At 38.4% G+C, this 16,430-nt stretch overlaps 1 protein-coding gene across 1 annotated transcript in view; it reads left to right on the top strand.

Moving 5' to 3' along the window:
- Positions 1 to 11,915, top strand: part of CCDC68 (coiled-coil domain containing 68) — a 50,169-nt gene extending 38,254 nt beyond the window's left edge. Inside the window, exons 11-12 of the mRNA XM_001926362.7 lie at positions 7,489 to 7,565; positions 10,920 to 11,915. Of these exons, the coding sequence (XP_001926397.4) occupies positions 7,489 to 7,565; positions 10,920 to 10,977 (135 nt within the window). The 3' untranslated portion in view covers positions 10,978 to 11,915. The remainder of the gene's footprint in view (positions 1 to 7,488; positions 7,566 to 10,919) is intronic.

Here is a 16,430-nt window from a genome sequence, read left to right as displayed (position 1 = left end):
TGAAGTTTCTTTCCCCCCCCCTCCTGAGATGTCCTCTTTCCTTTTCTTTCTGCATCCTGACATAGTGTCAGTGAGGATGTGTGTTCAGTCCCAGGCTGCGCTCAGTGGGTTCAGGGTCCAGTGTTGCCACAAGCTGCAATGTAGGTCACAGATGTGGCTTGAATCTGGTGTTGCTGTGGCTGTGGTGTAAGTCTCAGCTGCAGCTCTGATTTGACCCCTACCCTGGGAATTTCCATATGCCACAGGTGTGGCCTTAAAAAGAAAAAAAAATGATGAATTTCAATATGAGCCTTGTGGAAAACTGGGTGGTAGAGCATATCAAATTGAGCCATTGTGAATATTTCTATTCTAAAAGGGCTGTGAAAAATAGCATAGAATGGCATTGGAAATGTAGGTAGGGGCTAGATCATAAAAGGCCTTTAGGCCACGCTAAGGCCTCTTTTTATCTATATAACAATATGACAAGAAGGGTTTTGCTTACCAGTCAAATTAAATTTACATTATCCTTTAATATAGCCACGGGAGTTTCCATTGTATTGATATAAAATAATTTAAATTATTCCCTACTATTGGACATTAGATCGTTTTTCAGTATAGCTTTTGTAAACAAGCAATGAATTCAGCACACCTGTATAAACAGTACTGATTATTTGTATAGTCACTTCCTTCCTTAAGATAAATTTTTAGAAGCAGAATTGGTAACTCAAAGACTATATCCAGACTATATTTTAGATTTTTTTTTTCTTTAGGGCCGCACCTGTGGCATACGGAGGTTCCCAGGCTAGGGGTCGAATTGGAGCTGTAGCCTCCAGCCTATACCGTGACAGCAAAGCCAGATCCTAGCCGTGTCTGCAACCTATACCACAGCTCATGGCAATGCTGGATCCTTAACCCACTGAGCAAGGCCATGTGTTGAACCCACAACCTCATGGTTCTTGGATTCTTTTCCACTGTGCCGCAATGGGAACTCCTATTTTAGATTTTTGATATGTGTTCTCTGATTTTCAGTGTTATGCTGGATCACACATCTCCCTCAGCTGCTTAGCCCCAACTGTAGCTTTCTCTACTCTTGTGTTTACCTCTTTATTCTCTTTCAGTCTTTCAGTTCTGACATTTCTGATCTGCTGATTGTCCTCTTTTTTCTCTTATTATTAAGGGATTTCAATATTTAAAAATCCTTTATTATCATTTAAATGAGGTTTAAGAAAGGAAAGATGATAAACACATGTGCTCAGATTCCCATCTGAGCTGGGACTCTCATTTAAAGAGATCTGTAATTCAGGAGTTCTGGTATGGGGTAGGGATCTGACTTTTTAGTTGTCTCACCTTATTTGGCAGTCTGGCCTCTCTTCCTGAATTTGAAATGCCTATTTATCCGAGATTAAATTTTTATTCTGGAAATCTGCCTATTTTGGTTCTGATGCCCTACTGTGTGATTATCATACATGTGTAATGCATTTTAATTGGAGATAGTGTTGTCTTTCTCTGATCTTTTACTGCATTGTGGTGCTGGGCTCAGATCATATCTAATTAAGTGCCAGCCCTCATTACAGGCTTAGTGCCTCAATAGCACTACTGCTTCTAATTCAATCTTACATTCTTTAGTTGTGTCTTTTTATTTATATCATCCCCAAAGCTAATTTTATTGTCCTAAGAAAACTGACAATTTAAGCCATACTCTGCATTATCCAATTGGCCTTTTGGTGTAATAGTTAACTAGAACAATATGTTTGTTTCCATTGTACTGCTTCTCTACCCCAAATTGGGCAAATAATTGCTGACTAGCCACTTAGCGTGATATGAGAGAGTGACAGATTTGTGTCCTCCTTACGGAAACTTCTTGGTTGGATGCAGCCTGCCCACAGTGATGGGACAGCACCTTTCTATACTGCCTAAGATTCTCTGTATGCAGCTGATTCAAGCCACTATTTTCTAACATTCTCTTTTATCAAAAAAAAAAAAAAGCCTTCAAATTATGGTATTGATTGATGTCTTTAAGTTCTCAAAATGTATTAACTTCAGTGGATAAATCTTTTCCTTTATTGCAGGGAATGTTACAGTGCCCAACTTAAGCTTTTAAAAGCCCATCCAAGCCACATTAATTTATTCAGTAAATAGTTTTGTGTGTTTATGATGTACCAGGAAGTGTTCTGAGTGGTAGGTATATGATAAGAACAGGACAGTCTGTCCTGATCTCATCTAGCTTTATTTTAATTGAAGATGCAGACACTAAATACATAAACAAGCAAGTACACAACTTAATTATGGAGAGGTAACTGCTCCAGTGAGGAGTAGGACAATGCCACAGTTATGAAGCAATGGGAGTCAGGAAGTGCATCTCTGAGCCTGTGATTTTTGAGCAGGTACCTAAATTGAGTGAGTGCTTGGGCCAGAGTGAACCTCTTTCTAGTCTAGCCTTAGTCAGTGCTTCATTATGAAGGTCTTATACTGGGATATATGGGCAGGGGTGTACTATCTTGTATGACAAAGGTAAGACCATCACCTCTTTGGAAACGTATTAAATAACAGTGTGAGCTGATTCAGTTTATGAAAAATGGTCACTAGAGCTGAACATCCCTTTTAAACAGGTCAACTTTCTAAGCCACGCGGAGAGCATAGTTTTCTCAGCCGTAATAAAAACCCTCATCTCCTTTAATGCATGTTCTGTACTTCATTTTGTTTAATCCTCAAACTTACCCTGGGAGAAAGTTGTTATTTACTATGTTCCCTAAGGGATTCAACTGAGATTCAGAGAAGTTAAGAAACTTGTTCAAAATCACTCAGCTGCATTTGAGTCTGTCTACCTGACTTGGAAGGATGTGCTTTTCTTTCCCCAATATCTCCTTATCTGGGTGATCAAATGTGTGTGTGTGTGTGTGCGCGCGCGCGCGCGCGTGCGCGCGTGTGCGTTTGTGCAGATATACACGTGTTAGTATACACACATAAGTATATGTATTTAGAAATGATATCAGTTGCTATATATTAAGAATAATATATTAGAAATGAATGAATAAATAAATTTTAATGTATTTTAGTCATTTTCACAAGTGTACTACATTACATTCTTTTTTTCTATTTTCTTTTTTTTTTAAGCTGCATTAACTGCATATGGAAGTTTCCAGTCCAGGGGTTGACTCTGAGCCACAGCTTTGTGGCAATGCTGGGTCCTTAACCCACAGTGCTGGGCCTCCAGTTTTTTGAGTCATGGAAACAAATTTTTTTTCCTGTGTATTCTTTTCTATCCTAGTAGGGATTTTTTTCCTCTCTCTCCTTCACAAGGGGGATAAAATTCACTCCTATAACTCCGTCCATTTTTTTTCCTTTCGAATCTTTAAGGATTTTATACCTCTTTTAAATATCGCCAGAAATTTCTGCTTACCTCTGCCAAAATTATTTACTTTTCTTTCTACTTTGGCATATCTTTCATCATCTTAATTTACAGCTCTTAACTTCTTTTCACATTTCACGCATTTCTAACTTCTTCACTAATGACTTGCTCATATAGAAATGCATCTTCAGAAATTACTCCATTTTCTAGACTTTGAAGAGTATTCTACTTTATGTAATTACCATCATCCCCAAAATTTAATTTGCTTCCAAGAGTGTGTTGCTAGAAGTTTAAGTATGCAAAAATTAGGTTCTTTTTGGAAAACTGTGTCAGTGAACTATCCTTGGATAGAGTCGGAATAATGGTGAATATATTCTTGTCAGTGATTTGTAGTTTTGTAAACTAATGATGTAATAAAACGCATGCATTTTGTGGTTCTAGCTAAAAGCAAGCATGCGAAAGCCCTTGAGTCAATAATAAAGACCTAAATCTAGTGGGTGAAATGAATCATCATGAAAGTAGAAATATATAAAAATAAAGACATTCTAAGGGATAACTCTTAGGCTTTTGTATTGTTTGGAACACAACAGCTTGAGAAAGTAGGAGTTTATTTTGAAAAAACTCCAAATAGCATCTACATACTTGTCCAGCCACAGGAGTGTTTTTTTATTCCAATACTTGTTGTCATCATATATTGTGTTTCAAGTTGCTTTGTAACTTGTAAAGTCCTATACAGGGAAGAGTTTTTTCAGCCATGTACCTGGCCAAGTGCACTTGCCTGCACTTGTTTGGAGTATACTCGATTTATCTCCATTATACAAGGAACATCTTTATCATCAATTTGTCGAATTTGAAGTACATTTCCTGGGTGAAACTTTCGCACTTATCTCATGAAATGTCACAGTGAAGTGATTCATGTGTGAATATTTTTGCTCCATCTTTTAGTTATTATGCCATGTAGATGCCCAAGGATAAGAAGGGACAAAGTTCATGTCTCATCTTCGCTTTATATTTTTTATTTTTTATTTTTTTGCTTTTTAAAGCCACACCTACGGCATATGGAAGTTCACAGGCTAGGGGTTGAATCAGAGCTGCAAATGCCATCCTACACCACAGGCGCTGCAATGCCAGATCCCAGCTACATCTGCAACCTACACCACAGCTCATGGCAACACCGAATCCTTAACCCACTGAGTGAAGCCAGGGATTGAACCTGTGTCCTCATGGATACTAGTCAGGTTCATTACCACTGAACCACAACAGGAGCTCCATCATCTCTGTTTTCTTAATTGAGTGGTTCTTCATCTTTGCCACATATTAAAATCACCTGCGGAGTTTTGAAAACTCCTCAACCCAGACTACCACCACATTAAACAGAGTCTTTGGGGATAGAACCCAGGCATCAGTAGATTTTAAATCTCCCAGGTAATTCCAGTGTACAACCAACATGAAAACCACACCTTTGATCCAGTGGGTCTCCAACTTGAACAGACATCAGAGTCATCTGATGAGCATCTTAAAACACATTACCTGGCCACCCCAGGTTACTGATTCGGTGGCTTGGTTGGAGATTGAGGATTTGTGGTTACATTCCCAGGGGCCGTTGAGATTGTTGATACCAAGATAATGCTTTGAGAACTGTGCCTTCATCCTGTTTCTCTCCCTCGTTTTCCACCTAGCTCATTCCACCTTGTCTTCAAGGTCCAGATTAAACCTCTTTGTGTAAGAATTATTCTAGGCACACTGATTTCTGTTTATACCTTTGATGTAGTAATGAATTACTGGCTGCCTTATGGCATCCCTTGAATTGCTTTTATTTATTTATTTGTTTGTTTATTATTTTTTAATGGGCATATGTTAGTTTTAGCTCCTCTACCATGCTATGCATCCTGTGTACTGAAAGGGAAGATACCATGCTTTCTTATGCTCCATCACATGAAATCCTTTCAGAAATCACTGAATCTCTTCATCTTCTGGGGATCACCATTTACTTATATGTAATATAAGGAGGCTGCAATAATTCCTCTGGTCACAGAAAAAGAACAAATTGCAAGGAAAAGAGCATGAGACTTGGAGTCAGACAGGCCCACATGGAGCCTTCACATTTATATACTTATGCTGGGGAGTTCCTGCTGTGGCACAGTGGGCTAAGAATCCTACTAGTGTCCATGAGGATGGGGGTTCAAACCCTGGTCTTACTCAATGGGTTAAGGATAGGGCATTGCCACAGACTGTGGTGTAGTTTGCAGACATGGCTCGGATCTGGTGTTGCTGTGGCCATAGTGTAAACCAGCAGCTGCAGCTCCAATTCAACCCCTAGTCTGGGAACTTACACATGCCATGGGTATGGCCCTTAAAAATATAAATAAATATGTTTAAAAAAAAGATATATATACCTCTTTTGCATATTACTACCTGTGGGTTATTGGAGGCAAGCTACCTCAATTTGAGTTTGGCAGCCTTATTTCTTTCACATGCTAAACAATGAAAATTACTTCGGAGAGCTTCATTTATATCAAAGAAAATAATGTATGGAAAACACCAGGCAAAAGTCTTGACATTTGCTAGGTACTCAGAATTATTACCTAGCTTGCTTCCACCAAAATTCTAGTATCTTGGAACTCCTACTTGGAGTTCCATTAACAGTGGGTTAAGATCCTGACTGCAGCAGCTCAGGTTACTGTGGCTGTGGAGGTTCAGGTTTCCTCCCCAGCCCGGCCCAGTGGGTTAAATGATCCGACATTGCCACAGCTGTGGTGTAGGTTGCAGATGTGGCTCGGATTCAGTCCCTGGCCTGGGAACTTTCGAATGCCATGAGTATGGTCATAAAAAAAATTTCTAGTATCTGTTTCCCAAAACCATGCATTTTGGTGTTGGCTTATTGCAAACCAGCAGATGGGGTTTTAGAAAATGCTTTTTATACTTCAAGACTATGACTCTTTAATCTTTGGATTTTTAAAAGGGATGGAGCTGGTGTGTTACTGTTCTTTGAAAGCCATGGCTTCCTCTGCCATCCTCCCACAGTTACCTTTCAGGCCCAGACCTTTGTGTACAGATGTAGTCTTGAAAGACCTCTGGCCTGCTGGTGCAGCCAGCTGGCAGTTCAACCTTGGGCATGATTCTTCGCTGGAAAGTCTGACTTTCCAGATCTGTAAAAAGAACTTGTTTGGCTTGGCTGTGTTGTAGAGAAAGTATTGGCTCTGGACTTAGACTTAGAGTCTAAGTTCTGCCCTGAACAAGATGTTTTGGACACTTAAATTCTTCCAGCCTCAGTTTCTAGTTATAATTGTCCTTGGACTGGAAAATCATCACCAATTGCCTTTAAGTCTTGAAATCCATGCCAGACACTGAGTTGAGAAATTTACCTATTTTATCTCCTTTCAGAACCTGTGAAGAAGGGACTATGATCATAGTTATTCATACAGATGAGGAAATTAGGCACAGAGAGGACCAGTAACCTAAATGAGGTCACACAGGTAGTTAAGTGGTTGTGCAAGGATATTACCTAAAAACAAACTCTTACCCTTCCTAGCTATTGCATTATCTCCCAGAATTGTAAGAGTGCTTCCAGATTTAAAATATTATGATGATATATCTGTTTTTTCCAACTTATACATGATAGGCAGGGCATATATCATTTACCACTAGTATAGAGATGAAGAAACCGAGGCTTGGATGAGAAGATTGAGGCTAAGGAAGCCGTGAACCAAAAGAACAGATGGTGCCTATTTTCCTGGAGTTTATAATCAAGAGATTGCACAAGAAAGACAAATGTGTAATCAATATCGTGGGTGTCTTTAAGAAGGTTCTTTAATAAAGTTCTTTCATGGAGTTCTGTGCATCTGTCTATATAAAAGAAACTGTAAACTGAAACATAGAGAGTTCAGCTGTTAAATTTCATAAGCTAAGTCGGAATACTAAATTTTAATCCATTGCTAAATTACGCATTTTTTCAAGGTATGTTTGTATTTTCAGAGGTCATGTTCAGGGGATTCTCAACTGGCTGCATTCTGTGTTCCCACTGCGTGACTGGAACTTACTGCTAAGGAATGATATGATGTAGATGATGCAGGTGGTGGGTTGACCAGGAACACTAAGCATGTGGCTAGTGAATGTGCTAATTTTGTGATCTCTGCACTTTTTTTTCTCTCTCGTTTTAGAACAAAGAACTAAAAACCAAGGTGGCTCTTTGTTCTGAAACTCCCAGGACAAAGGTGTCTAAGGCTGTCTCTACAAGGTAAAGTTCTTCTTCTCTTACTGCCATCTGCCTTCACGACCCAGGTGGAATAGGTTAGACATTCATCTCACTTGAGAAAGAAAACAATCGATGAAGACTTACGTAATCACGTTTACTGTCTGTCTCCCAGTTCTTTGAGAGTGGGAACTGTGTTGGTCTTTTTCACCCTTGAATCTTGAAGGCTGAGATGTGAACACTTACTGAGTAAATGAATGAATTTAGATATTTTTTTTGTCCTCTTCAACAAGAGGCTTTAACACTTACTCCAAACAGTACAGATCATCACTTCTAATGTCCTTGATCCTCCACTGGTCATATTTTCTGTGCCATTGATGGTCATTTTAATCATAAACAGTGTGTATTTCTTTACTTTTTCAATAATTTACTTATTTACTTTTATTTCTTAGGCATCTGTATCCTATATAGCACTATAGACAAATGCAATAAAAAGCAAACTATAATATGACTAGAAATAGCTTAATGTATCTTAATTTCCTTCCAATAATTTTAAGACAAATAAGTGAATTTTTTTAAAGTTTAGTTGATTTACAATGTTGTGCCAATTTCTGCTATACAGCAAAATGACTCAGTCATATAATCATTTCTGCTATATGACAAAGTGGCACATTCCTTTTTTGATACTATAAACAATAAGGTCCTACTTGATAGCACAGGGAACAATATCCAACTTCCTGGAATAGACCTTGATGGAAAATATTTATTTAAATTTCCACGTGTGTATCGGAAATCAAATAGATTATAAATGTCAAGAGGATAGGAATAGTTTCTTATTTTCACTTTATTTCCTGCATTGTTAAGGACAAGTGTCTTTAGTAACTATCTAATAATGAAGGCATGAAACAATAATAATGACCCCTAAAGCAACAGCAATGATGGTTGAAACCATTAAATCACTTTCTAATGTTGATAGACTCTGAAGTGACAGGTTGGAAAAAAAAAAAAAAAAAAAGACTTCTGGGCTCAAATCTCATTTCCATAATACTCTATGAAATTATCACTTAAAAGAAAACATAGTCTGTAATTACATGAATCATTTAGAAAGTGATTAAAAACTTCCTGTTCTAGCAGCTTTTGAATTTCCCAGTCTAGTCTCTCCAGGGCAGAAACCCATTTTCTGAAACTCTTCTGCATAGTGCCTGACATGGAGAATCAAGCTCCCTACAATTAGCATCAGTCTAGGAATTCAGGCAGATCCAGCTCCCTCTTCAAAACACACCACAACCATGCTTCACTTTGCTAATGATGTATGTAATTAGAGTCTAGAGATGAAGCCATTATGGATCGAGTTTTCTCAGATCTTTGGGCCCCTAGATGCTAAGTCATTAGGTTTTTGGCCAATAGCCCTGCAACCTCTAATAAAGAAATAAGCCCTAGGCATGTTAAAGGAGGAAGTGAAATACCCACATTTCAGAAACAGTAAGGGAAGCAGAGATATGTTAGTGAGGAAAAAGATGAACAGTTTAAAAGAGAAAGGCAAGCATGACTTACCAAGGGTTGGGAGGATGGGCAAGTGTTTGCCCCCTTGCCAGACATATTCTCTTGGTGGTAGGCAGCACACTGACCCTGGAGGAAGTGCAGCCAGTAGAGTAGAGGAGGGAGCAACAGGTGGTCTCCATATTCTAAGGACTCCTGTATTGAGAACTGAGATGCTGGCTGGAGCAGAGACAATGTGTTCTCTTACAGCCAACTTCTTTAGCTGCCATTAACTAATAAAAGGTGGTTTTAAAGACTTTTTTTCCTCCCTATGACTTGGGAAAGGTCAAATGGGAAAATTTCCTAATTGAAACAGGGAAACTAGACTGAATATGCCCTTTGTTTAATGATTTTTTTTTTTTTGGTCTTTTTGCCTTTTCTAGGGCTGCTCCTGCAGCATATGGAGGTTCCCAGGTCTAAATGGAGCTGTAGCTGCCGACCTACGCCAGAGCCATAGCAACGCGGGATCTGAGCCGCGTCTGTGACCTACACCACAGCTCACTGCAATGTCAGATCCTTAACCCACTGAGCAAGGCCAGGGATCGAACCCGCAACCTCATGGTTCCTAGTTGGATTCGTTAACCACTGAGCCATGATGGGAAGTCCTGTTTTATGATTTTCAATAAACATCCCAATAGTAATGATATATCTAGAATGGTAGGTTTCATGTTTGCTAAATGAAATCTGGCCAGTTGGCTCTTTGAGAATGTCAATGATAGTATGGTTTGGGAAGTCTGGATTCACCAACGTACAATGGACTTATAACTCTAGGGAGGAATTGGAGTATAAAAGGAGCCATCCATGCAAAGAAAAAAAAGAATCACATACATTTAAGAATTAATCTTGGCGGAGTTCCCGTTGTGGCTCAGCAGTTAACGAATCTGACTAGGAACCATGAGGTTGTGGGTTCGATCCCTGGCCTTGCTCAGTGGGTTAGGGATCCGGTGTTGCCGTGAGCTGTGGTGTAGGTCACAAACGAGGCTAGGATCCCCGCATTGCTGTGGCTGTGGCATTGGCCGGCAGCTACAGCTCCAATTAGACCCCTGGCCTGGGAACCTCCATATGCCGCGGAAGTGGCCCAAGAAATGGCAAAAAGACAAAAAAAAAAAAATTAATCTTGGAAAATCTCTTAAATAACTCATAAAATAGAGTACTATGCTATCTCTCAGTAAGTACCAAAAAAAACCTCAAGATTTTTCTCTAAGCATTAGAACTTAGAATCTTTTCTTTTGGCTACACCCATGGCGTGCAGAAGTTCTGAGGCCAGGCATTGAACCTGAGACCCAGCAATGCTGAATCCTTAACTGCTAGGCCACCAGAGAACTCTGAGAACATTTAGATGTTCCTTGAACACCAAAGAAATGGTTTGCTGGACGTGAGGAGTCAGGTTGTTAGAAAACAGCAACAACAAAACACATATATACATTTATGTATGCATGCATGTGCACAAACATATATTGATGTGTGCGTGCATGTGCATATATATTATGTAATGAGAAACCCACAGAACTAAAAAGTCCTTATGGGACAGTTGATTTGTGTGTCCCATCTCCAAGTCGCTCTGGTGCTTGTCTTCACTGAGTAGAAGGGCAGACACAGACTTGCTCTCTCACTTCCCCTCACGCTTCCTTACCCCTGTTCTCTTACAACCAGATGCATTTACATAAAGTAAATGCTTCCATCCGCACTTTTACTGTGTCTCGTGGGGAATTAGAATCAATCAATTAACCATCATCTCTTAGGTTAAAACAATTAGTTCACACGTGGTAGTGAAGTTGGTAATGGTTGTGCTACAGCACTTATATCAATAAAGTTTTATGTGCTCAATGATTTTGATAATTGTGTGGTTTTTTTCTACAGTGAATTGAAGACTGAAGGCACAACCCCATATCTGATGTTGGTAAGGCTGCGGAAATGAGCTGGCTGCCTGGAGATCTGAATGAGGAAGATCATCATATGGGTCTTATTTATTCCTTGAAACACAGTCTAAGTGTACATATTAAAATGGCTTGGTGCCAGTATTTAATGGAATTTATTGTATTTAATACATATATCGACAGCTTTGCAGGAAGGTGACATTTCAGAAAATTAAATACATATTCAATGAAAGGAACTCTTTCTTCAAAACTTACTAAATGGATGAAGAAATCAGTTGCTTTCCTGTGATGGAAGATGAATTCTGCTTTAAACTTTTAAAAAAATCAAAAATCTGTTTGTTTTTTTTTGTTTGTTTGTTTGAAGATTTTTGCTGAAGGGACTGGTTAAGGTTGTCAACTTTGACTTTTTGATAGTGGCTTTTATGTATAGTTACCCCTTGGTATCCATGAGGGATTGGTTCCAGGAGCCACCTGGGGTACCAAAACCCATGTGGATGCTCAAATCCTATCTATAAAATGGCAAATTATAGTTGATTCTCTGTATGCATGGTACCACATCCACTGATTCAGCCAATCATGGATGCAGAACCTGCAGATACAGAGGGCCTGCTATATATAAATATAAGGAAGAGTGTACAGACAGACCTCCTTTCATTGTGCCTCACAGATACTGATGTTTACAAATTGAAGGTTTGTGGGAACCCTGCATTGTCAGATGATGGTTAGCATTTTTTCAGCAATAAAGTGTTTTTAATGTAATTTAATTTAAGTATTAGACATAATAATATTGCATACTTAATAGGCTACAGGACAGTGTAAATATAACTTTTATATGCACTGGGAAACTGGAAATTTCATGTGACTCACTTCACTGTAATAGTCTCTTTATTGCGGTGCTCTGGAAACAAACCTCTGCATCTCTGAGGGATATCTGTGAATAAATAATATTTTAAATATTTGACTTTTGAGTAATACAAAATATCTTACCATGATTCAAATCCATCTCCTAACTTATGGTTAGTGGGAGAGTTATTCTCCACAGAATTCTCTATAGAATTCAGGGCAGAAAAGGAGTAGTTCTTTTTAGCTAATTCCCCAACCCATACAGCCTTCTGAAATGGAGACTCCTGTCTGTCTTACCACACTTTAGAAGGTTGTTTGAGTGTATTTTCCTGATGGGAGGGGGAGGGAGTGGGAGGGATCGGGAGCTTGGGCTTATCAGACACAATTTAGAATAGATTTACAAGGAGATCCTGCTGAATAGCATTGAGAACTTGGTCTAGATACTCATGTTGCAACAGAAGAAAGGGTGGGGGGAAAAATGTAATTGTAATGTATACATGTAAGGATAACCTGATCCCCTTGCTGTACAGTGGGAAAATAAAAAAAATTATATATAAAAAAAAAAAGAAGGTTGTTGTTCTTCAGTTGGTGTTGAACTTTGGTTGCTAGAGGCAACCTATATATCAGCACAAAGGAATACATTTTGTGACTCTGTGACAGAATGACAGAATCTTTTTTTTTTAATTTATTATTTTTTTTTAGGGCCACACCTATGGAAGTTCCTAGACTAGGGGTCAAATTGGAGCTGCAGCTGTAGGCCTACACCACAGCCACAGCAATGCCAGATCTAGCTGCCTCTGCTACCTGTACCGCAGCTTGTGGCAACACTCGATCCTTAACCTATTTGAGTGAGGCCAGGGATCAAACGCAAAATCCTCCTGGATACTAGTCAGGTTCTTAACCCTGTTTAGGGGAGGAGTTCCAGATACAGGGTCAGTCCCCCTCCTGGCACAGTGGGTTAAAGGATCCAGCATTGCTGCAGTGTGGCTTAGGTCGCAACCGCAACTTGGATCTGATCCCTGACCCAGGAACTCCATATGCCTCAGGGTGGCTAGAAAGGAGGGAAAAAAAAAGATGTTTGGGGGAAAGAATAGAACACAATGCTGTTGGCTCATACCTCCATACAAATCTATTGTGGGTTCAAAGGAAGAGTGGCTACTATCTGCAGCCAGGAAGAATCTGAATTCATGAACTTGGAATTACATGTCTAGTGCTATTGTGAAAGCGTGCTTAAATTTTTACATGCATTCATTACAGTGGAGTTTGTAATTGCTCTCAGTCAAACAAAACTCTTGCAGAAATGCAAGCAAACTGACACTCAGGAAAGCAGAACACACTTCCACTGAAGGCAAAATGGGAGAACTTCGTCATCCTAAGAGATGAATTATCTGTAGGTTTTGTTGATCATTCTCTTGGTGTATAAACATTTTCTCAGGAAAGATGTTTCAAGCCTGTTTGTAGTTCAGGTATTTGCAAACATGATGAAATAAGGTCTTTATAAATTCATCGAAGTGCTGTAATCTTTGCAGTGTTGCATAACTATGTATGTGAGTTTCATGCTTCACGTTTTTATTGCTTGCTAGTGTTTAAGGGGTAGTTAATAACATTTTTAGGGCACAGTCACCCTAGGTCAGGACTACTTCTAAGGACTTCACCTATATTAATTGCTTTAATCCTCCCAACAACCCTCAGATGAAGGTCATATTATTATTCACATTTTTCAGAGGAGGATACTCTGAGTGGTTAAGTAATTTTCCCAACTGCTAACTATGGAGCAGACAGTGTGAACCTTTTGGCTTGACTACCGATACTCCTGCTACCTGCTCACTTGGTGGTCTGGATACCTTCCAGCTAGAGAAATGTCTCTCTTTTTGCTTCTTTATCAAACAGAGCTCTTTTTGTTGTTGGCTTTCTGCATCACACTGTGGCCAACAGTCAAAAACAACACTTACTAAGCCAGTAAATATTTTGTTGAGGTGGGTTGGCCTTTTCACCTATTGGTCTACCCTCATGAGCACTTAGAAAAACTTCCCTGCTAAAAATCTGCTTATTTTCCCTGTATAGTTCAAGCCTTTATGCCACATTGAAGATCTTTGGTAATGCATTTCCTGGCACCTGTGTAGAAATATTGGGATCATGAATTCTGCTTCAAGCATCTGCAGTGTGGCAGATTTCCCCTTTCACTTGGAGATCACTTAGGTTCCTCTTGTATATCATATATTTCCCCCCCCCTCCGCACCTGCTGCATATGGAAGTTCCTAGGCTACGGGTTCAATCAGAGCTACAACTGCTGGCCTATGCCACAGGCACAGCAATGCCAGATTCGAACTGCATTTGCAACCTATACCGCAGTGCCAGATCCTTAACCCACTGAGTGAGGCCAGGGATCGAACCCGCATCCTCATGGACACTGTGTTGGGTTCTTAAACTGCTGATTCACAATGGGAACTCCCGATATACATCTTATATGTCACGATGAGCTCATATAATACATATGAGCTTTTGGAATGGACCCATTTAACTAACCTAACAACCTGGATAATTTCCACTAGAAAACTGTATTATAAAGTCAGAAATGGAGAGACACCATTGGATTTTATTTGAGTTTTGCTATACTCATTTTTTAAATGTTTATTTTTTTTTCATGGCTGCACATGCAACATATGAAATTCCTAGGCTAGGGATTGAATTGGAGCTATAGCTTTGGCCTACAACACAGCCACAGCAACACTGGATCTGAACCATATCTATGAACTACAATGCAGCTTGTGGAAATGCGAGATCCTTAACCCACTGAGCAAGGCTAAGGATCGAACTCACATCTTCACAGAGACAATATTGAGTCCTTAGCCATCTGAGCCTCAGTGGTAAATCCTTCCTATACTCATTTTTTAACATGCAAGTACTGTGCAGTGTAATACAGGTGGGACCTTCTCGTGTGGTCTTAAGGTTACTTTGGGACGGTATGGATCTCTTGAGAATGAGTGGAACTTTAGAAGCCTAAAAAGATCTGGGCTCTTCAAATACAAAAGTTATCATTTTACTAACATCATTTATGTGTCATGTGTGGATTATTTCCTAGACTCTCTTTTTTTGTTAGTTTTCTTTATTTGAATTGTTTCTTTAAATGAATATTTCTGAGTGATAGGACAAATAATTATAATGGAGAGTGACATTTATTAGTCTAAAAGTAGTACCACACAGAAAAAAAATTTGCTCAATTGTAGTTGAAATATTTGTACTTTAATAATTATCCTATTTAATATATTGGATACAAAGGGCTGAGGTGGGCTTTGAAGTGAATACATGAAAGTGGGAAGTGAAAAGAAACTTTGTTTCACTTTGAATATATATATATTGTTACCAGTTACTAAGAGATTTAAACAATTGGTATAGTATATACCATTTGAATAATTATGATATGCCTTATAATAAAGAGAATTGATGCCATATTTTATAATTTTTTCTCTTTACATTAAAATTATTATGCATAAGTGAATTAAGTAGTTTTTATTGTCTGTTCATGACAATATAATCCATAATAAATGGATTGTATTTATTAATGAGTAGCTATTTAGATAGCTCCTTGACTCTTTCTGCTAATTTCCTCTGAATCCAAATTAATAACATATATAATCTACAAAGTTTTATTCTAAATTTGAAAGAATTAATACCATTATAAAATTAAGATCACATGAGCACTTCTCAAATTTTCTTATTTCTTCACTTTGAAAATTTTTACCTGACCTGAAATCCTCTGACCTGAAAATAATAGAACCTTCATCAGTATCAAAGGAGGGAACCAATCCATCAATATCTAAAAATTCCTTCAACAAATATCAGACATTATAATTTCTTTCCTTCCTTTCTTTCTTCCTTCCTTCCTTCTCTTATTTTTAGTGGGAAATATTAAGGATGCAATAAAGATTTAAATAATCATATTCAATTACTTTGTTAAAGTATATACTTATATATACTCACGCAGATCTGCTCTTGGAGGTCAAAGGAGGAGAAAGAGGACTGTGAAGCTGGGTAATATGGATTCGAAATCTACTATGTTAACTAATATGATGCCAAATCACTCCTTCTGGTTCATTTTTTTCATGAAAGTGAATGAGCTTCTGAGGCAAATTTCTCTAAGAAATCAATCACAGAGATTAAAATCTGCTGTTAACCTTGCTGCAACCTTTTTTTTTTTTTTTTAACCATTTGGTAAAGAGTCTTTCTCTCAGAGGCCCATAAAAATTATCCAAAGCTATGATAATTTCAAAAATCTAATTCCTATCACAACTTCTTTCTGGTACTTACAACATAGGCTTGGTTGATTATAATTAGTGCGTTGCCTTCCTAAACTATAAAGCAAGTCATTGTTTAGAGTTTTTAACAGAAGAGCAATGCTCACACTTGTATTACAGCTATTCTTTCTCCGTAAATAGCAGTCCATATTAGAAATGAAATTGTCCTTGGTATATACAAGGAAATAGTAATAAAAACACCTCACATGCAGAGAACTCCTACCATTACAATTGAATGCCAAGATGGTTTTATTTCTTTCTCAATATGGGGCATGCTATGACTATTTTTACATCCTATAAAACTATTAGGAAAAGCAAGTCTCTAAGGACTTATTTTGAATTATTTAAGATGAAGC

This window comes from Sus scrofa, chromosome 1, assembly GCF_000003025.6.
Source record: "Sus scrofa isolate TJ Tabasco breed Duroc chromosome 1, Sscrofa11.1, whole genome shotgun sequence".
Taxonomy (NCBI): Eukaryota; Metazoa; Chordata; class Mammalia; order Artiodactyla; family Suidae; genus Sus; species Sus scrofa.
The sequence above is the reverse complement of the archived record's forward strand: the minus strand, read 5'-3'. Positions and strand labels throughout refer to the sequence as shown.